Below are 26,761 nucleotides of genomic sequence, written 5' to 3'. Positions count from 1 at the left end.
TTTTTACTGCTGGAAAGGCTGTGGTTATATACAGTCTATGGATTCATATTATGGTATATTTGAGGCTGTGGTTGAGTTGTATTAGAGTACCTGACATTGTAAACTCTTCCTATTACTTTGCCCCTGTCAGTCCTAACAAAAATGGATACCTTTTAATAAATAGTTTCATAAAATAATTTCTTTTTACAGGCTGCCTTATTGGATTACACTGTTTCCTGCATTCAGCCCCTGTAACCAGGCAACAGAACACTTTGCCCGTAGTTCATTGGGGTCAGTGAGTCCTCAAAAGTATAGTAACTTTCCATTGAATGTGTGTGTGTGTGTGTGTGTGTATATTGCACTTTCAGTGTAGAGTGTCCCGCTGACGAACTGCAAAAGTGACCTCCGGCACCAGTGAGGTGAGGTTCAATGTCCACAAGAGATCGTCCAATGTCTCTTCCAGAGGCTTCATTTGTGATTAAACAACACAATCTCACAAACCACATCAAAGTAGAAAATGAAACTAGAGTAAGATAATATTACAAAGACTACAACCACCACCCCCGCTTCCCAACTCTGCTCCCTGTCGATCAAAGCCCCCCGCCCCGACCAATAGGTTAATAACTATAATACGTGACAGAGGTTGTCATCCTCTGCACTGTGGCACCTTTAGAGTAGAATAATTATTTCTTTTTACTAATAATACAATTATTTGTTGTTGATATCGGAGTATCAAAGCTGTATGGCGGTATAAGAAGAGATAGACGAAGGTGTGGCAGTCTCAAACAGCACCCCAGTGGAGTAAACATCGTTAAACACGGCACAGGCTTACGGGCCCACATCCCCAATATATAAGGCGTCTTAAAATGTACAGCAGTCCAAGTATCCCTACGGAGTACAGGGATTAGGGTGCCATTTGAGACTCGATTAGAGATACAGCCGATGTAAGCACTGGAAGCGGATGGATATGGCATGTATGGTTTGAAAAAGTCAATGCTGACATGGCTCATGGATTGCGGATCTGTACTCTGACCCCCTCTCGGGATCTGAGGCGGTCGCTTGATGTGCTGAGCTACATGGCTACTTCTGCTGCGTCAGCGTGCGGCGGGGGAACTCCTGGGCGAGAAAGTGCAGTGGACCCATGATCTAAAGCTCACCCGCAGGCCACGACACATAGGAAAACATGTTGAGTAATATTTGGCACCAAGTAGGATTAACAATATTTTCGCTAAACTTCTGTGATCCTTAAGCTTAAATGCAAATAATTCCTAATGGAAACATTGTCGTCCTACCTCTGCATGCTTAAGGCAATATTCTTTGTCGCTAATTGCTAATCAATTGTTACCCATCTAACCTAACGCTAGCAAAAGAAGCAGATGAAAGCTAACCAGTAGCTAGGATGAGTAGAAGAGCACAGTCTTTTGCGTTTTCTTCTACCGCCGCTTCTCATTTGCGAGAAGCGTGACATAGCATTACTTAGCTATTCAGCTGGTTTAAAAAAAGGTTGTTCCTGTGCAATTGTTCTTAACCGTTCCCTCCCCAGTCCCACATGAACCCCCCCACCCCCACCCCGACCCCCCTTAAAACGCTGCTGAAAAAAAAAGCCCTTGTGTGCTCCTGTCCTTTTAAAAATTAAAAGCCCTTGCTTGGAGAAAGAAAAACTGTTTTTCCCCCTTTCACAGCCTATGACAACTGCTGATGTAGTTAGCTTGCAAAATTTATATTTACACGGGAAGGACAGCGAGAGCAAGTCCATGGTGATGCACGCTCGTCCCTCTACGCTCCCTTTATGGCGTTAAAAAGACAGTGGGTGGAACAGCAGCGTTATATGAATTAAACAGTTTGACCGAGGTTTGAAACATCTTTTTATTATCAGGGTAATAGCTCTCAAAGTGGTGGCGTGACGGCATCAGCTCGGTGTCTGTTTCATGTTTGGCTCATACAAAAACAGTGCAATGGTGGCTTAGGGAGGGAAAGAGAAGCAAACAGAAATGCGTTTTTTTATCTTTCCTCAGTGATTTTCACACTCACTTGTTATTCAAAGTCCCAGACAAAGTTTGAGAAAAATAGCTGTTTACATTTAAATACTAGCTATACTAAGGCTCCTTTTTAAGCCTCCTTCTCACTCGGTCACAGCCCCTCCCCTTGTATGTGTTTATGATCAGGTGTTGTGCGGTGATGTGCCGAAATGGTTTAACGCCATCTCCTGAACTCTGTAACAAAATGTTGGAAAGTATTACACTTTTTTTTTTTTACAGATTAACCTTTTCATTCTCATTTGTCATTTCCACCGGTCGGATGTAGTGATAGATCACTAATTTGGGCAGATCATGAAAAAAAGGACGTATTCCACGAATAACGGGAATTATGGTGCTGAAACAAGTGTTCCAGTATGTTCAAAAAATGAGCAGATGCAATATTTAGCATTTCCTATTCCTATAGATTTGCATTATTTAATTTTTTAGATACATAGTTATCCAAATGCCACTGATGCCTCGGAACAGTCGCCTGAATGCCGTCAATTAAAACTCTTTAGCTTTCTAAAACACCACTGCAAGATACTGCAGTGTGACTATGACACCGATCGTGCCTCTCGTCTCTCCACTTAGCTTACACTTGTTATGTCAAAATGAAAGACTCTTCACTGAGACAGAGGACGAGGCTGTGTAGAAACTTACAATAAATGATGCGCCTCTCATGTTTATGTGTGCACCAGCTTTCTGTCCAGATATGATCTCCACCTAATCTAAGCTGTCAAAATCACTCATTCAATATTTTGATATTTATATGAGGGAGAGCAAATGGAAATGTATTGATGTTTCTGTGATAGAATCTGTCACAGTAAAAACAAACAAAATAAAACTGTACAGATGTTTGAAATATGATAGAACTGTGGTTGTGTTTGCATGTCACGTTTGCTGGAGGACATGTGAGAGAAGTGTATGAACTTGATCGAGTGTGTGCGTGTGTGTTTGTATTTGTGCAGGTGTATACAGTGTGTGCACACGTAAGTGAGATAAAGAGGAGGGGGAGGCTGTGAGTGACAGCTGAACGGATGGAGCACAAGTCCTCTGAATAATGCATGGGACTTCCCACTATTCCATCTATTTATTTTTCAAATCAGTTCATTTTCAACGGATCCTCCGTCGCGGCACAGACTTGTGTACTTTGGGCCCAGGTGAGCATTTTTCTCAGCGTTTGTTTAAATGGAATAGTTCTAGCGTGGAAAGACGCCTTTGTCATAGATTCGTCTGAAAAGGTGTTCACCAGGAGGTAGTGGGAAAAATGAAAATAAATTAGAAATAAATAAAGTCCATCTGTTTGGTTAATGTCTTTTTGGCTCTGCCTTAAAGCGTATTCACAGCTCAGCGGTCTCCTCTCCATGGCAACCAACAACCTCCAAGGTACCTAACTAGTCTATTACGAGCGACACCGATGGAAGACAGGACCTAAAAGAGGAAGAGAGGGTGAGAAAAAGGTGCGCAGAAGGTGGGAGTGAGGTGAGTTAATGGGCTACATGGGAAAAGGTGGAAGGTGGAAGGTGATCAGTGAAGGCGGACAGACTGACGGACAAATATTTGATCGTCTCTTTTTAAGTTTTGGGTGAAAAAATTAAATTGAAAGATAACTCGTGCGGCTGAAAACTGGGGGTAAAAGGAAGCACCAATGATCCTATAAAGATTCATTAGTTTTGTTGAGTTACACCTTTCTTCCCCCTTTTAACAGCTGATTTGTAGTCAGTGTACCCTTGCATCCCTTCATCAGAAAACCAGTATGCAGGTTTTTACAACTGACCTGGGATCAGAGAGATGGGGGTAAACGTTGGCAGGAATGAGCTCAATTCAGTTTCAGTTCAGTGTCAGTAAGGAGGTGAGCGTTTCCATGACTCGATCAATATGAAAGGAGTTTATATACAACATGGATAGAAAATAATAAGTATAGTGCCACAAATGTGCCGAACTGAAAATGAATCGATTCCTATCCCGAGGTGCCGACTTCCGCACATTTAAATAGTATTACAACTGGAGAGACGACTCGGAGCTCTGAGGCCGTCCCCTGAACCGGTCAACTCTGCAAAGTACAGCGATCACAGAGTCTCTCACCTCTTTCTTCTTCTCCTTTAGTTCACATTATTTTGATTTTTTTTAGGAGAAGTTGCCCCAAACAACAAACCACTTGCGATATGTTTTTTTTTAAAACTTGGGTCAATCTCGTTTTACCCCACTTTTGGAAAAAGCCAAAAAGTCAATTTATGAACATAAATTGAATGTGCCTTCAAATGTAAGGAGTTACAGGTACAACTAACAGTGATATGTGGTAACGTGGAGTCGGGGAACAACTTCTCCATCAAAAAGCGACCCTGCTACACACACTGAAACTCTCACAGGGCTCAGGATTCACAGATTCAAAGGCTAAAAGTTCACAGTTCACAGTCAAAGTTTTATAAGTTTTAACCCCTTTTTCCCCCACCCCCGGTAAACCCTGTGTGTCCCCTGCTTTTTGCTCGCCGCTCCCCCCATGTATTTCTCATCAACCTTCTCTTTGATGCTTCTGATTGGGCGATATATATATCTGCAGCAGCCAGACCTTCCCTTCACACGGGCGTGGTCCTGCGGTTGGGGTCCTTGCTGTAGTCTTTAGTGAGCGTGCTGCTCTGGAGGAACTCCCTCTCTGAGTTGAGCAAGCCGCCCAGGCCTCCGCTGCCGGTTTTGGTGGCGGTGTTGCCCGGCTCTCGTGGGTTGAGCGTGTACATGGGCATCTCGGAGGCAGCGGGCCCCGTGTAGCCGCCTTTACCCAGTGGTGAGGCGTCGCGGCTGGGGGCCTCGGAGGAGCGCACGCTGGAGCGGCGCCGGAAGCGGTAGCGGTAGGATGGGATGTGGCTGAAGGTGGACTTCTTGATGAGCTCGGTGCGGGACTTGGCCCGTTGCTTGCGGTGCTTCTCGATGAACATGTGCACGGCCAGCACGCCCACCATCTCAGCCATGATGAAGGAGAGGGCGCCAAAGTAGAAGGACCAGCCGTACGAGTAGGACTTTTTGCTGTCACTCTGTCCCGGGTCGCCCGAGTTGGCCGAAATATACACAATGATTCCTATGATGTTACTGAGTCCTGAAAGGGGAAAGGAAAGGAAAGCAAAATAGATAAGAGATGGTAGGGGAAAAGGTGCAAGAGAGAGACTAAAAAAGACTATTACTATGTGTCTATAGCCATGCTAGCACTGTTGCTTTGGCATAGCACACCTACTGTAGTGCTCATTCAGGAGGTTAACATGCCCACAACGACAAGTTACATGTTAAGCATGATGTTTGGCAGTTGAGTATATAAGCATGTAAATTCAATAGTTTTGCAGGTATTTGGTCATAAACAAAAGCGTTGGACAATTAAAAACTTTGCCCTGATAAAGCAAGATAAAATGCTGAGGTGTTTTTTTATACAGAGGGGGACATTGGTGTCTGCACCAGATTTCATGATAGTCCATGGAGTCTGGACCAAAGTGGTGGACTGGCCCGAGAGACAGGCATTGCCAAATAACAAAATTAATAACATCGCAAAGTTAAATATATAATTAGAGTGACTCAAAAAGAATTAGAAAATTTTGAAAAAATATCAAGGGAAAGATTTGAGGGAAATGGGTAGAGAAGAGTGGGACAGTTAAATCAAAATAAGGCAAAGAGAAGGAGCTGAGCTTGATAGAAATGTTGGGAGAGAGTCCCTAAACACAGCTGGGCTCTCTTATTCCATATCATTAGTCCAGAATACAGTGCTCCTGCAGTGTGGTGGAACGCACAGAATGGGGACAATTAGCCAGCTGTAATTAACCAGAATCAGCTCCACACTATTGTGGTAAATAATTACCAATTTGGCTCCATGATTTTACTACAAAACCCAAAGGGGCCCTACACATCCCCACTAAACAGCAATTACAACCCTTTGTGTGCTTTAGGGGCAAGAGAGCGCAAGTGTGTGTGGTTGTGTGTGTGTGTGTTCATGAGAGACTAATTGTCAGCATCCATGTGATAAGATTATGTGCGTGTGAGTATGTATGTGTGTTGACACTAACACACTTGTGGTGCTTCACAGCATTATCAATGGTCTCCTTGTTGATTGATTAATCAGCCGCTGTGCCCAATTTCCACACTCCGGCTTCTCACGCAGTCTCGTCTGTGTGCTCTAGATGCCTAACAGGCCCCTTCTACAAATATTTGAGTGCCGCACGTCCCTCTGTTTAAAGGGACTCCACAATAACATGGCTGCGTACACTCACAGACACATAAACAAACACACACACGTAGTCCCTTGTCGATAACTCAAATGTGGCTAGCAGCCTTGTATTTCAATTCAAAATGATAGAAATTCCTCAATATCAGACCAATTTGAACGTGCTCAGCTCCGCCTATATTCCTCGGAATATTTTAAGTTCTGGTTCTGTAGTTAAGATGGCTTCTATGTGTTGTCATGGAGGTGAACATCACATACTTAAAGCTCCCATATTATACACTTTTCGGTACTATTATACACCATATTATATGGTCTTAGTGGTCCCTAATACGTTTTTCTTTAATTGTTTGCTGAAAAAAACTTTCAGATAATTTATTGTACTATGCTGATGTTCAGCTAATCTCACAATGGCCTATTTTTTAAAAAGAGCTGCAGCTCCCCTCGTAAATATACAATCTTTGAGCTCCCCCCGCCCCCTGTCCGGAAGCGAAGCCAGATACGCCTCGCCCTCTGTCTGTCAGGGCCGTGGACCAATAAGAAATAGGGGTGTGGGCTGCACAGTGGAAGCTTCTGGCTTTCCAGTTTGTGAGGTCAGAAAAGGGGAAAATTCTGACTGGAGTATATTGGGGGGAGGGGTGGAGGTTTCAGAAAGGGGGAGAGTGAGAACAGGAGAGATTGTTATTTTTTTAAATATTTTGGCAGTCTCTAGGCACACCGTAGACCCATGGATATGTTAGAACACATTTAAAAAGTGCATTTAGCATAATATGTGACCTTTAAATATCTATGGTTTACTGACACAAATTAAACAAATCTTTTGTCACCATTTTTTAGGTCTGGAAGTGTATCAACACATTAAATATAAAACATTCATTATTATTATTTATTTATTTTCTTTCTAACCCTTTTGTGTTTTATGTTAAGTGAAGAATATTTGGAGCTGTTTCCGCAACCAGAAGATGGAAACAAGAACACACAACTGTTTAATGTGTGGAAACATCTGTAGGCAAAAGCTCAACAAAAACAAAAGTAGTACAGAGCAGCAGGGCAACAGGATGGACACAATAAGTGGATTTATTTCCGAAACACAACCTGATCACAGCTCTATTGGAGGGGCCAACATGTAAAAGATGTGTCCTTAAGTGCTGAATAGAGAGGACCTACTGCTGTACTCACAAAACAACAAAAAGACATAAACAAACACAGACACACGCAGACACACACACACACACACACACACACACACACACACACACACACACACACACACACACACACACACACACACACAGTGGAGTCTAACCTGCAGAGACGAAGAAGATTCCCGCACTGAGGATGACGTTGTGTCGGCTCCGGTAAAACTCACTGGCGGCCACACAGAGCCCCCCCAGGAACAGCAGACCAACACTCATGATGGGGAAGATACTGGAGGCGCGCACAGCACCTGTAAACACACACACACACACACACACACACACACACACACACACACACACACACACACACACACACACACACACACACACACACACGGATGAGTGGAGACGCACAACATACAGTTATAAACATTATTTTCTGTGTGTAGATGCTTCCTTTACGTCTCTACAAGGATAAACCCGATGATGGGTGATTTGTGTATGGTAGTGCTGACTTTCTCTGTTTTGTATGCTACCCTTATTTTTTTCTATTAATTAATTATGCAAACTTTTAATTTCTACACCATGTTCTGTACTTAAGTCTTCTCCCGTGACCCTGAAATGGGGTAAAGGTCTGTTGTTGCCAAATGTCCCATTTGGGAGTAAATCTGCTGGTTTGCTCAATGGCACCATGGAGGAGGAAGACGCTGCTCAAAATAGCAGATGGTACACTGTCCTAAAGCTGAACGTTAGGGCTTTAACGCAAAAGTCCTTGTTTGATTTCATATCCAGCGTGCTGCAGGACAAAGCCAGAACAATGAAAAATGTGTCACTTAGCACACGCACACACACACACACTCACAGAAACACACACGGGCCAGTGTGATGCTATGCGTGACTGAGTCTGAATTCAGAACATGTTAAAGCATTCAGAAAGCGAGAAAGAGAGAGAGATGGAGAGAGAGAGAGAGAAAGAGAGAGATGTAGAGGGAAAAGATGGATACAAACCAAGACAGATGGAGAGTCGCGCTGACACATATGCGAGGCAAAATAATGAATAGCGGCAATGATGAAAATGAAAGCGAGGCTACATCGGGAGCAAAATATTTGTCAGGACCCCATATGTGCACATGACGTGGCGGCATATTGTGGGATATTTACAAACAGCTTGAGCTGAGTGGCATTTTTTACATAATTATGGATGTATTTCAAGAGCCAATGCATCACAGGTGTATCATTACAAAAAAAAATACGTTAATCATTTGCACTGTGCTCCTAAACGTGAATTTTTTATTCACAATTCGGTCTCCACGTGACTGACAGCTGCAGCTGCACGGGCCGAGCATATAAGCCCCGCCCCTGTGGCCCACACCCCTGGGCTGTATGAAATGCCGGTCACTAGGTCCCCGCTCCCCATTGGCCGGCCAGGTCTGAGGCCTGTGATCTCATTGGCTGCCTCTGGGATTGTTGCTCTGTGTTCAGTGGAGCAATGAAAAAGAAGCACAGGCAGAATTCATTTCTCTATCTTTTTCCATATGTGTGTGCTGTTTTCTCGCTCAGTCCATCTTTACTCTGTGTTTACTACGCGAGAGAGAACACGCCAAGCCTTCCCCTCTCCATCTATGTGGCTGCATCCTCTTCACGTCTGTCATATTAGTCTTTGTGGAAATAATAACAAGGCGCTCCTTCCTCTGTTCATTGTCATGTTTCAATTGTGTCCATGCTTCTTTACCGCTTATGTTTTTGTGTTTGCAGATTAAAAACTCTGCATCATATAGCTCTTCTCTTCATGTTTTTCTGTACAGCTACTATTCTGTATATACTATTCAAAACATATACTACTTAGTTTCCCTCGATAAACATATCTTAATGAAAGGACTGTTTATCTGCTCGAACATAAGCTAAGAGACAGATCTTCCATCTTGAATAATCATATTTGAATGGCTAGTTGTACACTTCAATAGGGGGTGGAAGGATATAAGTGTAGTGTGGATGATGTTAAATAGCACTCACAATTGGTTGACTGTGGTAAATTCTCATTGTGGGGATAATCGTGAATATCCTCACGAGTGACGTGAAAAAGCTCTCTACCTCACTAATGCACAATCCTACATCGATTTCCTGATTTTTAAAAAAATATTATTTGATTGTTTTTCCATTCAAATATATTATTCGTACCCGTGATGCAATAAAAAATATCGTTTTTTTAAACTAGTATTAAGGTAAATAGATTCCATCTTAACTTTTAACATCATAAAGGCATACTAAGCAATCTGCAGTGTGAACGCTTGGCGAAGGTTTGTTTATGTATATACAACTTAAACATAAACAGCTGCTGGGTCTGAGCCACGCTTTTCAGATCGCCGTTAGCAGAGCCACAGCTGTGTGTAAACGACCAACTTTTTCAGCGTGCACACACGATGGACAGGTAGTGGACAGTGAGTAGATATCAACTGATTTTGACAAGAAATGTTCGAGATTAAATCGCGTGGTATACCTTTAATCTTCTTAACTTTTTACATTAAAATGGGTTAGTGGATTTAAAGAATATATATATATATATATATATATATATATCATGATTTCATGTGTTCTGTTATCACATGGGTCTCATAAGATGAATGTTATATTGTCAGTTGAATGCATCCCAGCTGCTCCTATGAGTGCTGCAGTGTGTGTCCTATTACATTAAGTCACTCTTTTTCTAAATCCAACCCCAATGCTGGGACCTTATGTGGGGTCATCAGCGCTATCCACCCAGTCTTTACTATTCTGGTTGTGATACTTACATTATCAAAATAGTGTATGGAACAAACAATGTGCTGACAATGAAGTGATTCTTAGTTGTAGTGATGCTAAAATAAAAGCTTGTCCTGCTTGAGAAACACCTATGTGAGTCCATAAAATTCTCGGCCTGACAGTGACACGAGATCATAGGTTAGTAGGTTTGACTGATAGAAATATGTTTAGACAATGGGTCTGAAATAAGAAATATAATATGTGGACATGCTGGGGCTGGTTGTTGATATTGCAATGTGCATGCATCATGTGCGCACACACACACACACACACTGGGCTGGTATCAAACTTACGGAGGAGGTATTCGGCAGCATCTGCTTCGTAGTCAGTAGCCTCTGGGAAGTGATCAATCTTCTTACACACACCTCTGAACGTCCCTGCAGAGGAGAAACACAGTTCAGTTCAGTTCACTGGGTTTCTATGGTGATTTTGAATACTATAAACCACGCAGACAGGTGAAGTCTCCTACTTCAGGTCAAAGGTTACTGCAAACTTACACATTGACCATTTGTAGTGACCTTGTCCCATTTTGTACAGTAGCTTCTTAGCAGCTGAACCTTCTTTAAAGCATTGCCTACCACCACTGTACTTTCCCTTTCAGCAATTGTATGGCGGAGTATTTCTAGTTCTCAACATCCAGGTGCAAACTTTCTGAACAATAATTTAAGAAAAGAACCAACTGGAAATGGACAAAAGCAGATATGTCATGTATTTTGCTAATTCTTGTGCTGTCCTGCCTCTGCTCTCGGTTGAGTCGTTACACAGGGTGTTGCTTCTATATTTTCTTTACAATTGATTATCAGTCATTGTCTTTGTGCAATTGGATTGCAAGAAATCACATTTGAAAAGTGAACTTGCACACATGAGAGAGAGAGAGAGAGAGAGAGAGAGAGAGAGAGAGAGAGAAATGAGAGATGATTTTGGGCAGAGCTGTAGCCTTCAGGGTTTGTGTAGGAAACATGAAATGCCTTATCACACCCATTGCACACACATACACACACACACACACACACACTCTAATGACCACTTTGAATACAAAAACACATCCGCTAAAATACAGACATCATGTATACAACCACACATGAACACTTCGAATCATGCTTGTAAGTACAAGTCTTCTGTATCTAGATTGTTGATATCGGTCTACGTGTGGTGTTTGCATTTGTGCTGTATTGACTAGGATGCAGTGTCCTACGAGCATTCCGTCTGTCAGGTAAAGTGACTCATCCTCCTTAGTGCAAGTCCTCCTCCAAACACACACACACACACACTTCAGCATTCCCTGCAACTGTGTGTGTGCATGTGTATGCTGCATGTAGCTTCATTCTCACCCATCATTCAGCCCCATTCACACATGGTCAACACCATAGGGGATACGAGGGAGGTATGAAGGGGAAGAGATGAAGAAAGAGGAAGTTAAGAGGTTTGGTGGTAACTAAAACGAGAGAAATGGGAGGATAGAGGCTGGCAATGAACTACGGACAACTTAACCTAATTGCTTATTTGCATATGAAGAGGTTCTTTCCAGTACCCACACTCAGAAAATCATTCATAAATTGATTCATCCAGCTCATGCAGTGGGGGACGTGACTGACTGTGACTATGAAGTAAGAAGACGTTTAGAGAGTGTTTCATATCTAGATGGAATTAAGTCATCAGTAAAACTTTTTCTATGAAAATCGTTTTTGCAACATTCGTACTGTACATTCACCAAATATACACAAGTCTATGCATAGTATCATCTTTGCACAACACGCTCTTAATGCTGTGATCCTCATCATTTACTTTCATTAATGATGTTCTGACTTTTATAAGGCCGAAAGAGCTGGTTCACAATAGCTTGGAAATCCAGACCCGTTCTGGGTAAGATTTTCTGTTTCTATGATAGTAAACTTATATATATTTGGGTCTCGGAGTGTTTGTGGCACAACAAAAATTAATTTTCTGACACCGCCATGGGCACGGAGAAGTTTTCAGATATTGTTATGACCGAAAGATTAATTAATTTACAAAGAAACTAATTAACAGATGAAAATAATCTTTGGTTGCACCCTTATACCACACAAATCACACACACACATCACCAATTAAGGAATAAAAAAGGGTAAGCCTTGTGTGGTTCTATATTTTTCTATTTACTGTCAAGAAAAAGACAATGAATGCACAAGTCCATTTCTTAATACTGACCAATGTACTCTAACTGCCAGTTAGATTCAGGGGTATCTGGGGGTGTGCTAAGTTAGGTTAGTAATGAGGGGGCGTGGCTTCTCCCATGATGACGTCATAAGGGGAGAGCCATCTGACTGTGGTTTTTGAACACAGGTTGACAGGACGGTAGGGAAATAGAGAGGGTTGCTTTTTCTGATACTATGGGAGCATGTAGAGATATCAGAGACCCATATTAATGAATCATGAAAAACCATGAAAAAGTGCATTTTCTATTATAGATGACCTTTAAAATAAAAATACAAAAGCTTACAAGCATGCAAAGATGCAGTGGGGCATTTGTCGAGGACTATTTTCAGACGAGGATTAACACACATTTGGTGCGCTAGGAGGTTGTATGTGGGATTGACTCGAAATAGACTTCAGAGCCCATGTTCACTTAAATGAAAAAACATGTCCTCCGGTGCAACACTGTGGCTCATTGATGTGTTTCTAATACAGTTTTTAGGGAACAGGACGAAGATGAGTCAGGGTTTTTTTTTTTTTTTTATTAATTTTTTTTTACAACGCTATAGCAGGATACGTTCATTGTTGCTGTTGTTCTTTTCATGGGATTTGATGCTAATAAAAACACACACAGTACTGCTCTCTTTATTCTTGAATGTGTCCTGATTTGACTGGAGTCACGGAAAGTAATCGTAGCCTGAGCCGCTCCTGTTGGGCGCATTAAGGTGTAAAGCCTCATCAGTCAGAGCTCTGCCTTGTGTCTGCCAGCCGGATAATTTATTATACCTCCTGCCTTTTAATGTATCGAACCATCCTGATGTATAGTGCACCGAAACGGCCCTCGCGCAATGAAATGCCAGTGAAGCGATGCACACACGCACACACACACACACAAACACACACACTGGTGAAAACAGAGGACGGTGTGGAGGGAACAGAGAGATAGATGGCCGCTTTTATTTCTCTTTCAGCGGCCGAGGAACCTAAATCACAGCTGAATAAACACGGTTAAAGGAGGACACACACGCACACACTCATTATCACACAGTTAGCGTACCTGGTGACGTCACACGGTTACTTTCTAGAAAAGTAAAAAGGCTCTACTTAAAATAACCTTAACGCACACACAGACACACGCACACGCATGGGTAGAGTCATTAAGCTTGTTGTGTTGTACCTCCAGGTCAGCCTGTTCATCATGATGATGTGTGAGTAACAAACAGCACTCTGGGAATCTTTATAATAATAACACACTAAGACACACACAACACTGTGTCTTCCAAAAACACATTTACTGTATTAAAAGCTAAAAATGGAAAATAAAAATACATAACATTAAAAACATTGACAATTACATACACAAGGTAACAGTTGTATCTCGCACTATTAAGGATGTTACCCCCATTCCCCACAAATACGACAAATGATTGGATACATACACAGATCTGTTTATTCCATAGATAGTAAATAATATGGATGTAGCATCCGGGCTGACCTCAGTTATTCACACGGCATCCGATAATCCTGGTTTGTGCGCGTCGCTATTTTGTGAGGGGGAGGGAGATAGCTGACGTATACCTCCGAGGCAAAGTGAGGGACAACGGGCGGAGAGCTGTCACTCAAGAGATCGCGCCAATACATTTTAACCTCCAAAAGAATAAAAACTAGCGTGGGCCAAAAAAATTCACCCCCCTCAGTGTTGTCATGGAGATATGACCTAAACATACAGACTAAAATGGTTTCGTGGCCCAGGCTGTAAATAGGCTTAATAATGCTGTGAAAACAGCATATTTAACATTGGAGTCAATGAGAGATGGCTGTCTTCTGCTCCCAGCCACCAGTGGCACTTCCTGGTTACTACAGTTGTGGTCACTTCCTTATTGGATGCTGGTAAAAATCGCTGAGGTTGGGGCTTGGTTTATTCATTTGTATCTCCACTCAAACTTTGCTTAAAGGAAAATGTTGACGCTTCTCATGTGAATCGTTAATCAAGGTTGAGGGTTCTTTTCTCAGTGTAAATACAGTACATTCCATGAAAACAAAAAAACAACAATGAACTGATCCTCCTACTAATAAGTATTGTCTGTCTAAAGCCAGATATATCTTATTCCTCTTATGGAGTGCTATGGTTTTGTAAAAACTACTTAAAAAATAAAACATCAGTAAGTCACATTGTTCCTTCATTACCATGAACAGACACTGTAGTTTATATTGATTCAGTCCCACAAACACCATCCAGCTGCCATAAATATTGACCAAATGTGTGTTAATTTGTGTCTAAAAATAGTCCCCTACAAATGCACTGAGTTGGACAGACTTATACAAAAACAAAAATTATTGTGTTTTTTTTATGAGATTTGTTGACACAAATACAGAAAATCAACTTTATAATCTATTCTCTTTTTTTGTCGCTGTATGAACTGGTATCATAACTGTGCCTTCTCCAAACAGGTTATGTTGGTGTCATGTTTGGAACACCTACAGCAACAGCCTTGGGAGTAAAACTTGCAGCCTTTAAAGATCTCCTATAATCCTACTTTTCTGGTCTTAATTTCTCATTAATGACTCCTATAGAGCAACCTGACATGATTCACTTTACAAAAAACTATGTAGATTTTCGGGAAACTCTTCCTCTCATCTGGGTGCATTCATAGAAGTCAGGACACGTTTGAAAAAAGCAGTAAATCCTTTTTGGTGCAATTCCAGGATTTTTTTTACAAAAGGATTTTTTTTTAAAATTAATTGGGCATTTCCGTATGAAAAAAAACAACGTTATTTAAATGTACATGTTTGTCTGTTATTTGACGCAGATCTGGATCCACACGCAGATTCATGCCTTAAAACGATTAAAACAGATTATTTAGATTTTGGCTGAGGTATGACTTTTCTAGTTGTTTATTTTGAATAACATATGGGATCAATTCAGAATAGACTTGACACATTCTGTCAGTCTGCAAATGCATTGTCAACCAAACAGGTGTATTGTTTGTGTGGGTGGGTGCACATGTGTCATGAATTTCTCAGCCCACACGGAGGTTTCGGAGAGCTACTTCCAAATGCTGTATCAGTGAGTGAGTCAGTAGCTGTCACGTAGGCTTATGTCAAGTGTCACGACCAGCCTATGATCTCATCAAAGAGAAACCAGAGCAACACACACACACACACACACCCACACACAAACACACACAAACACACAGGACCAATCAATGTATTTTAAATGAAACAGTTGTGCAGTATGGCTCGAAAAGGTGGATACATTTTTTTTATCAGTTTAAAAGCTGTCTACCACAGACTGCAGTTTAAATTCCATCTCTCCATCCAACTTTTGTTCTTTCCTGTGCACTTTGGCTTTCTTTCAACCTTCTTTCTTTCTTTGACATCTGCATAATCAACATATCCATTTCCCTCGCTTCTGTCACTTTCACCTTCTCGCTCTGCTTCCCTTTTCCTTCTCTCTATCGCTCTCTCTCTCCCTCTCTCTCTGTGTCAGCCAGCCAGCATATTGTGTGAACGAATGTTAATTCAGATTGATTATGCTGTAAAGCTCAACTTTAATGATATTAGCCCTCCAGGTTGCAATGGGCTTACTTGAATATCACTAAGCTTTGTTTAGGCTCAGGGAGACACCTCCAGAGGAGGCCGAGGAAGGGCAGAGATAGAAGAAGATCACCCAAAACCTTTCAGATAAAGTGAATGCATTAGTTGAGTCAAAGTGTCATTACGCAGAAGCTCCTCCTGGGAAACAATACAAAATGACATTCATTAAGTGGGCTGATGAAGCACCACCACTCAATATAAAACAAATGCTAATACCTAATCTGCATCACAACGCATTCATGGTTACAATGCACGAGAAGGAGGATGTGACTGAAACTAATCGACTGCAATGCACTCAAGTGGATGGCAAAAATAAAGAGCATCAATACATAAACACATCCAAATGTCTCCATGGCGGCGTTCTGATTAAGAGTATTTCAATTAATATCACGTATTAAGATGCAGCACAACTAGTAGATTCTGACAAATCGTTCACCCTGGCAGAGGTTACTGAAACAATGAAGGGCCTCTTGCCGAGACTTCCCTCTTCAAGCATTTCTCATATTGAAGGACAAAGAACATTTGCAGTGGATATCCTAATGCCTACTTTTAAATGTGCAAAGCAACATTCTAGGTAAACAATACCAGTTGAAAGAACCCTTCCAAATTTTAAGTAACCCAATCACATGGGGTTCATAATATAATAGTAATCAGTATAAATAATACTACTTGTTAAGAGCCGTTAAAAGGTTGGATATGGACCCAACACCGGATTAAGATTGTGTTGTTAATACAAATAACTCAACAGTTCCATTTACATAGTGGAACTAGACAAGGCTGCCCACGTTTAGCCTTATAATACACACTACAGCGATCGTGCCAATAGACATAGCAATTCATAAATAAAAACAGGTGGTAAAGAAGAAAAAGTTCTTCATTATGCAGACAATATTCTTCTTCACATATAAGAACCCCCATCATCTCTGCCAAAGATCTAAGAACTACAGATACTGTCAACTTACAGGAAAGCCAGCTCATACGGATGTTTCTATGACTGATGCCCTTTCAGCTGTCTCCTTGTTATTTTAAAATGCTTTAAAATATGAACAACCAGATCCTAAACATCTCTGAATTCACATTCAGTCATCACATTTTAACTACCAAACCAGTATCTAACTGGATAAAAGTGACTTTAGCCAGGAAGTTAACTTCCAAATGCATGCTAATTTGGTACCTAAGTTGCAAAATGACTTTGGCAGTGCACTTTTCCCAGGGAAAACGTTGCTCGCTCAACAAGCATACTCTGCCTATAACAAAACCCTAATGTTACTGCTTAATGCGAGATATGATTGGCTGTATTGAAATGAGATCTCTCTCTCTCTCTCTACATAGACAAAATCCCTGATTTTATTTAATAAAACGTAAACATGAAAACAAAAAAAATATCAGATATATAATTCTTTTGTATGGTTTCAGGTTTCTTCATTTAAAGTGATTTACATAGCAGATATGTATACTGTAACCAATGGAACCAAAGAGCAAGAAAAACCTACTTCACTTTAACTGGCCTTTAACAGCTTACTTTCATAACAGAAAAGAGGAGATCACTTTTCAAAACCACAGGGGGCACGGTAAGATACATTTGTGTGCTTGACTGCTTTTCACATATATTTTCTTTTTCTGTTTCGTTTGTGTCAATTCACTCATTTATCATTTACACACATTCTTATAATAACAAGCAATCACTCACTTGTTCATGTGCACACCCAGTAACATTGACATAAAAGCTAATTAGCAAATAGTGAGTGCCTGGCCATTCAGTGTCTGCGTGCATCTGTGCCTGTCTCGCAAATGCATGTGTGTCAGAGAAGAAACCGGGAATTTGCAGTTGCTGTTGATTTCTATTTTCAGTCCAATTAACAGCAGGCTAATAACATATACACACTGACGGTATATGGAAAGAAATGTCACACACACACACACACACACACACACACACACACACACACACACACACACACACAGTTGGGGCATCTATCAGGAGACATTTGCCTCACAAAGGTCAACGTGGCCTCAGGGCAGCTGCAACCACTGCCACAGCAAGGCATTATGGGACACAGCGAATGGGGATGGGAGTCCAGTGTGCATGATTGCCTGCCTGTGTTTGTCTCAGTGTGTTTTCTCTGAGTCATGTGGTTTAGTTTCTCCTACTGGGCCCAGTATGCTGCTACCGTCACTTCTGTATAAAACACATGAACGCACGTGCACTCCCTTTTGTTCTTTGTATGATTTCTTAGTAGGGCGTACAACTGTGCTGTCACGATAAAGTTCGTAGCATATTTGGATTCCCCACTCCCAAATAGAAAACCACAGTAGAGAGATAGGATAGTGTGCTTAGCATTGCCGCTGTATGCCAAATAGGCCAACATTAAACATATAGGCGTCACAAAACTACTAGTATGCAATAAATGGCAGATAGCCAGACATTAATAGACAGATAGAGCAAGCTTCCACATTGGAAAGGTCTCTTGGGAAAGACACACAGGCAAACACACACACACACACACACACACACACAAACTAAATTTTAAAATGATGTATGAAAACAGCATAGTACAGCATGTTCAAGGAGAAATACTTTCTGTTTCCCTGTCCTTAAGAGTGGCGTGATACAAGCACACTTTTATTATTTAGCTTTACCACGTTCTACTTTGTGTTTTTGCACCTCGGTACCTCTTTTCAACCCTCTCCTTCACGCACTGCTTACAACATGATTATACTATATCATCATATCAGAGGTGGAACAACTGTGAATAGTTACATGGTGCATGGTTTTAAATAAAGCATAAGTATCGCCTGCTGTATCAGTCTAGTTGTACTTGTGAAATTACAGGCAGATGATGCCGTATGCATACTAAACAGTGGAAATAGTCAGCTAGAAAGAAACAGTGCCTCAGATCAAGGTTAAAAAGGAGACAAACAAAAACACTGCGTGTCCAGATGCCCCCACAAGGCGCCAGCTGTTTGCCCTTGATCTACCTCTCTCTCTCTCTCTCTCCTTCACTCACTCACTCACTCACTCACTCACTCACTCACTCACACACTCACACACTCACACACTCACACACTCACACACTCACACACTCACACACTCACTCACTCACACACACACACACACACACACACACACACACACACACACACACACACACACACACACACACACACACACACACACACACACACACACACACACACACACACACACACACACACACACACACACACACACACACACACACACACACACACACACACACACTGTGACACCGATTTTTGGACACACAGTTACGCAATATAAAATAAGGTGATGGTCCTGAAGAAAATATATCAATCAAATGTGAGCAAGCTTATCTTGCTTACAAGTTTATTTACAACGGAGTGAAAGTATGAGACAGCTTTGTGTCTCTTTTTGTGTAAAAACATATGCGGTTGGGCAAACTTTAACTTGCATATTTATTTTCACAGCGAGAGAATCAATTGGTTTGACTTTTTCTAGAACATAACTGCAATTAAAACACAGGAGCAAGTCCTGCTAACTCTACAACCCTTACAGCTAGGAGACATCGTTACAATGACGATTTAAATGATCCTTTTCCAGAATTGCCACAGTTACTAGGTTGACGTGACATAACCGTAACGGTTTGGGTTAAAGCAAGACAAAGAAAATTTGCGGGAAAATTTCTAACGACAATTTTTCTGACAGCTATTGCAATTGCTATTTGATTTGCGGTCAGAAGTCAAGCTTCAGTTCAATTGAGAGACAGAATCTTGATTTTTATTGCAGTTTATATATGTATTATGTACTGTATATAGTCTGCCAGCCCAATCTACAGCCATGCTTGTGGCTTTGTGTGAGGCTGTACTTTGGCACAGCAATGCTTGGAGCTAAATGCTAACAGCATCATGCTAACGTGCTCTAGCGTGGGAATGTCATTACTTGGCAAGGACGTTGCCAACGGTTACTACTGGTGGAGACAGATGCACAGCGACCTCACACATGTTAAATTAGCACTAGTCTTTGAACGCTCTCCTCCTGACAAGATACAGTGTCATAACAACTTCATGCTAGTTTTTCTCATTTGCTTTTGAAAAAAAAAAGGTCTGCGTCAGTAAACAAACGACTGTTTTAGGCGTTTGAAACAACCGTTATTGTTAAAAAAAACATGCTCTTTCACCAGGGATGCTGTTCATAATCAATTCATGTTAATCCCGAAAATAAAAAGCGGCATGTGAGTGGCCTGTCTCAACGCAGCCAAATGCACGCACACACACAAACACACACGGAATATAAAGCGTTTTGTCGACTCGAAGAACAGAGGAGGAGAAGAGGAGGGAGTGAGCAAAGAGAGAGGAAAGGAAGTTGAAAAGCAGAGCAAATTGGACTGCTTGTTTCCTCAGAGCGCCTCTGACAGCTCAGTGTGGGTGACGGTGCCTCGCTCTCTCCGTCCCTGCCTCTCTCACTCTCTCTCTGATTACCTCTTTCCCCACAAGAGAAACAGAAGATGGGAGAGAGAGAAGGAAAGAGGCAGAGAGAGCGAGCGAGCGAGGGAAAAGGGTTGTTTCCACGGTGATGGCTGATGAAAGAGAACGAGACAGGTTCTGCTTGGTTGCACACCTCTCTCTCCCCCTCCGTTTTCTCAGTCTGTTCTTCCTCAAACCCTCTTTCCTCAAATCATTCCTCTGTTCTTCTTTCAAATTTTTTCCCATCATCCCTCCTCTACTCCGCCTCATTTTATCTCTCTAATCTCTTCAATGTCACCGTCTCTCATCTCGTGCATTGCTTGTTTCCAGCATCAAGCCCCTGCTGCATTTTTACAAAGGTATGAGGGGGACCACGGACGTTGCACCTGCGTCACCCTGGCCGCAGCAAATTTGCTCCCATCCCCAGCCAAAATAGAACTGCATTAGTGAAGGCAGGCACTGATAGGGGGGGACAAAAAAAGGCTGCGTTCCAGTCCAACCCAAAGGTGTTTGTTTGATGTGATTTAGGTTAGAGCTTTGCACAAACCAACTTTTCTTCAACACCGAACTTAAAGGTGGAATGTCAAAATCACTTTTTACAGGAATGTTGCTAGCTAGCTACTTTGGGCCCCCTTTGTTAACATACCCATTTACAGAGCCTAGGCTGTGTATTCACACTGGATTTTTTTTTCAGCGCACACACACAGTACGGAACAGTGTTATATTAACATGTGCCCTAATTGGAAGAATCGGTCCTTACCAAACCACAGGAGACAGTGTCCACATCATTATGTTATTTTTCACCTTTTCTCTATTTTCTTCCCATAATACCCCCCCTCTCTCTTTTTACCCTCCATCTTTGTTCTCAGTCCTTCCCCCACCTCCTTGTTTCTCCATTCTCTCTTTCCTCTTGGGTGATCCATTTTGCCCCCCCCCCCCCTTGTTTAAAACCCTGTTCACTCTCTCTATTACCTGGTGATCACTTAGATCCCTGGTGCGGTCAAACACTCCCCAGAGACTCACCTGCAACAGAGGCCATGCACAGCTCATCCATCACTTTCTACCCACAACCACACCCCCCCCCCCCTCCCTGCTTCATTCATACCCATGCTGCTCTCTCTCTTTCATTCATACTCCGTCTCTCTCTCCAGCCTCCACACTCCACCCTTCCCTCCTCATTTCCTGGCTTTCTCGCTCTCGTTTATCACAGCGGGGATTTAACACCTCGGCACACCTGCGCAGAGACACACAGCAACACATTCGCTTGCATGCCAGAGAATCCCAACCTGGCCACACACAAACTTGATGGTGGGTGAAGGAATCACAGAGAGACTATCACGAATAACAAATAACACTACAACTTACAGTCACAAAGACCCCATTTACAGGCCGGTGTTAACAAGCGAGATGTTATGAAAAAGACTTTACAAATTCCCTTTAAAATATGTGGATTCAGTGCAGACTTTTACTTTGAAGGGTAAACACATCTGGTTAAAATTTCCCAAAGGTTCCTACATATATTCATATATTCTTATGGGAGGAAATCTGGTCTCATGTAGAACTCTTACACTTTCATGAAGAAAAGATAATAAGTTTTATTTATCTTTGCTGATAAATCTGTTGATTACAAGAGAAGTCAAGGTACGTATGTGTGCTGCATGCCAGGGCTGCCGTGAGGCATGCAACACTGGTGAGCTCTATTGGGACAATGTTGGCTAGCACGGACCATTCACGGCAACATTTATCTTGTTTCTAACAAAGGTCGCCATTAAGCAAAGTGCAATTTTCATTGTTTTCTACATATGGGTCCCTGGTGTGACTAGAAAAAACAACCAACTGGAAAACCAGCACTTAGAATCAGGGCCAATCAGGGCAGTCTGGGCTTAAAGAGACAGGCTCTTAAACGTAGTGTTTCAGATAGAGGCTGAAAATAGGAGCTTCAGCATTGACAATATGAGAAATTAAAAGGGTTTTTTGGACACTACACCATGAAAACAGTTTCTAGTAGAAACCCAAATTACAATTCAGAACCTGAAAAGTAGCATAACATATGGCTTTGCAGCTATTTTTCTGGAAATATTGTATTTTGTTTTTTCACTTGATCCAAGATTACAAATGCAGCTGTGTGGACTCTACTTATTTTCCTTTGCTGAATAAATGGTTCTAAGTAGCTTTATATGCGATTGCGATAGCAGGAAGAGTTTGACTTTGGTGAGCTTTTAACTAGCCGGATACAAATATCATTTTCGTCTGTTTGCAATGTGGTCAAACCCTAGATTGCTTTCACTTCTGGCAAAGATCCGTTCACAATAGACAATACATTTCAAAGCATTTGAAACTGTTACAGATTGTAAAAGTTAGGTGTAAATGTACTGTCACCTTTAGTTCCTAATTGAATGCTGGTTCATGCAAAAGCCATTACTTTTTCAATAGTATAAGATGATTCTGAAGGCTGACTTCCTCTCGCCCCAAATTCTCTGAGAGAAATTGTGGCACTGTAAAATGTGCTGCATGCTTTATCCTGCACAGTATGTATGTATGCATGACTGCTCCATACATTTACTGTAAGACCACTGCATACATGATGTTTTCCTTCCCCCCTTTCTTGCGTTCCATCTCTCATTCACTCACTCTCTCTGATGTCAGGCAGAGTACAAGCCACATGTACACGAGTCAGAGACATCCATTTCCTGTCATTTCATGAGCCGTTTATGAATTATAAAACTGTGACAACCAGGGACCTAGAATGAGCGAAGGGGGGATAAGATGGGCTGAATGAAAGTAGAGACAAGATCATTTTAAATTCACTTTAGTTGTGTTATTGTGTGTGTGACTGAGTGTATGTGTATCTGCATGTGCAGTATGTGGGCCTGTGTGTGTATGTGCGGTTGTGTGTACAATGCACTGACATTGTGCTGACATTGTGTTAACTTGGCATACTGTTCCCGCAGCTGTGCTTATTTGGTGGCTTGGGAATATCCTAGTATTTGTGTATTATTAATTCAATTACATGTATGTATGTATGTGTGTGTGTGTGTGTGTGTTTGTGTGTGTGTGTTTGCATTTCAGTGTGTATGTAAATGAGAGTCTGCGTTCAATAAAGCCTTATACCTGCGCCATCTGGCCCTGTAATAGCCTTCTATGCCCCCCAGAACGAGATGGTTATGTCTGGCTGCATCGCACACACACAAACATTAACACACATACATAAACACACACACGCACACACAGGCACACACGCACGCATGCACATTCCTTCTAGAGGCAATGTATTTTTTAAATGGTAATTGAAGCCAAAGTTTGCTTGCCCTTAAACTGAATTTTTTTAGAAGATCAAATTCAAATTATTTACAGGGAAGTCAAGTCATATTGAAGCATCAGAGAGAGAAAGTCTACATATATTCTATGACTTTTGGCCCCACACAGGTGACAGTTAGATGCAAGGATAAGGATTTATATCAGTTTCCTCTCAGTGTCTTCAGTAGCAAAACAGGTTTAGTCTGGCGCAGCATAAAGAAAAGAAGCAGGAGCAAACAGCTAGCCAAAGAGGGAATAAAACACAGTCAGTGGTCACAGTATATCACTGTTATTTGGCAGGAAATGTGTTGGAATGCATGAACTGAACTGACTGCTCATTTAAAAACACAATATTTTTAATCTGAATGTGTTAAATACCCAAGGAACGACTTGTAAATCTGACAGCTGGGATTGTCTTTGTGCTGTCTAATATCAATTTACTCTGTGTCGATCACACTCGAGTGTGATTTCTAGAAGTGAGTATTTACTTTCTAAAGATTAACAAAAAGTGGCAGTACACCGGCAAATAACATCCCATCAGAAAACACACTGCATACTACCACCACCCAAAACCACAGCATTTCTCTATTTTATTTCAGGATTAATCGTATATTTCGAAAATTTGAGGGCCAGAGATGGAAGCCCTTGCTAATATGAGATGTATTAACAACACGAAATCACCGCTACCAAGCAATGTAAAACTCTTAAGGTGCAACGACGGCCAGGTGTTAAAACAAAGACGCTAAAAGGCCTTCTTTAGATCCATTTAAACATCAGTTTGTAGGTTTCCAGGGATTTGGCTGGAACTCCAGGTCAGAGACAAATGATTTGACCTTTTCTCTGTCACAACACAGCCACATTTTAAAACAGCATTTTGGCACCTGGGCTTCATCGAGATTCCACAGGGAAGATACAGAGGCAGACCTGTAGCCAAGGTCAAAGCCCAGGCTCAAATCTATACGATCTACACAGAAAACACACGCACACCAATGCTACTGCCACAGCTTGCTCCTTTAGCGATGCGCCTCAATTTCGATGTTAGCGCTGTCATTCGCTTTGTCAAGTTTGGAGCCACATAGGCGTATCATGCAGTTATAAAATGTGCTTCGGCTGCTTATTAGTTAAAGTCAACTCAAATGAGTAGAGCCACTTAACATCTTTGTATATCATTTGTCTTATTTATCTGCTCCAATTATTCCACGCCCGTTTCTATCCTTATCCTGGTACGTTAAGGTTTAGATTCAACTTCACCAGAGAACATAGTGGACAAGGAGAAGGATATCATGTGGCTTTTTAACCCCGCAAGCAAGATTTAATGAAGCTGGCAAGCTATATTTTGGAGTATTTTTTTTTCATCTCGCATAAAAAATAAATGAGGAGCAGATTAAGGACATAGACCTGATAATACGAATAAATTCTGAGGTGGCGTTCAAACTCAAAAAAAGAAGAGGTGATATATAAAATACTTACCATATACTTGGTACATATGCTTATTTTTAGTAGCAATACTAAAAATAAATTAAGTTGCCACATTTTTACAGGTGAAGTGCAGGCGTGTCAAATTATTTCCGACTGTGACTGTGGGTCTTGAGGTTTAAGTCAAAAATAGCACTAGTGCGGGGTGCACCGGTGGCGTAGTGGGTACTAGAGCGCTTACCATATTGGCTCAGGCCTTGTCGCAGTGGTTGTGGGTTCGAATCCGGCCCATGGACCTTTACTGCATGTCATCCCCCCTCTTTCTCCCCATTTCTACACTATAGCTAATCTTTAGCTGTCAATAAAAAAAAGGTTAAAATACATTAAAAAAAATAAACACCTGTGTGATAAAGGTCAGAGGATGCAGTCCTTGTAATGGTCACGGTGCATGTTAGAGTTTCTTATGATGAGATGACCTAAACCAGGGCGTTCACTCCTGAATCTACTACGTCGGAACCCAGCACCAACCTATAGGCTACGCTATGTTAAACAAACGAAAAAGACAAAACAAGAAAGCAAATAAAAAGTTCCTTACAACACTATGCAGGTGTCCCAGCAACTGTGTGCAGATCCAGGTACTTGTAAGTATTGCAGCTGACTGTCTAATAGAAATGCCAGCTGTCTGTGTTTGTGCCTGACACACACACACACACACACACACACACACACACACACACACACACCAATGCTCCTCTGGTGATAGATGGACAGCCAGTATGAGATGTGTAGAGAGAGGGGGGACAGAGAAAGACCCTGGACACACACTAAAAGACAAACATAGCAAAAACAGACAGCTTCATAAACATAGGAAGAGAGAGAGAGAGAGATAGAGAGAGAGGGGGAGAGAGAGATGTCCATGCACGGGCACACAGCCTCACACAGAAACCGCTGTGAGACCGGAGAGATACAGACAGCCAGTCAGTCAGTCAGACTGATCACGTACCTTCCAGACAGCAGGTTCGCCAGAGGCCGGAGTGCGTCATCACCTCCTCGTTCTTGCGGCTCGTGTCGTTGTCGTTGGTGCTCTTCGTGCGGCAGACCCCGCGCGAGTAGAGCCAGTAGTCTGTTCCGACGGCGATGGTCATGAGGCTGAAGGCGGCGAACGCGCCCACCGTCGTCACGAGCATCTGGACGCCGCGGTCACACAGCAGCATCTTCATATAGGCGGTTGCTTGTTTTGCCTTAACCTTGTGTAATGTTTTTTTTTCACCTCTCTTTTAATTCCTTTATATCCCGCGACACTGGGGGTTTCAACAGATTATAGGCACTCTAAACAAGAAGAAATAAATAAATAAATAAATAATACAAATAGAAATATAGGTAGATTTGGTGATTTTATAAATAGCCTATGGGGCGACAAAAAAACGAGGTTGCCTATTTGGCTGCCGTGTCCGTTGAGTTGACAAGAGGCTCGTGGCAAAGGGCGGGAAGGTGGGAGGGCGGCACGTCACTTTCTCGTGCATCAAAAACTGGTTTTCACCACCACCACCACCACCCTCATACGCTACAGGCGCGCGAGAACACACAAAAACACACACCAGGGGGTTTAACGACCACCGGTTGTCCCCGACGACCCGACGCTGCCCTAGCCCTCACTCAGTCACAGCGGTGGGGTAACGGCG

At 42.0% G+C, this 26,761-nt stretch overlaps 1 protein-coding gene across 1 annotated transcript; it reads right to left on the bottom strand.

Annotated features, from left to right (window-relative positions):
• Nucleotides 1-4,573: 4,573 nt before the first annotated feature.
• cacng3b (calcium channel, voltage-dependent, gamma subunit 3b) lies at nucleotides 4,574-26,299 on the bottom strand (the record flags this gene model as incomplete). The annotated part of the gene is made up of 4 exons (XM_080043598.1): nucleotides 4,574-5,088; nucleotides 7,502-7,642; nucleotides 10,427-10,510; nucleotides 26,083-26,299. 4 exons carry the CDS (start codon nucleotides 26,297-26,299, stop codon nucleotides 4,574-4,576), a joined length of 957 nt encoding a protein of 318 aa, XP_079899724.1.
• Between the last annotated feature and the right edge of the window lie 462 nt (nucleotides 26,300-26,761).

The sequence above is a fragment of the Ammodytes marinus genome, assembly GCF_949987685.1.
Source record: "Ammodytes marinus genome assembly, chromosome: 16".
Taxonomy (NCBI): domain Eukaryota; kingdom Metazoa; phylum Chordata; class Actinopteri; order Uranoscopiformes; family Ammodytidae; genus Ammodytes; species Ammodytes marinus.
The sequence above is the reverse complement of the archived record's forward strand: the minus strand, read 5'-3'. Positions and strand labels throughout refer to the sequence as shown.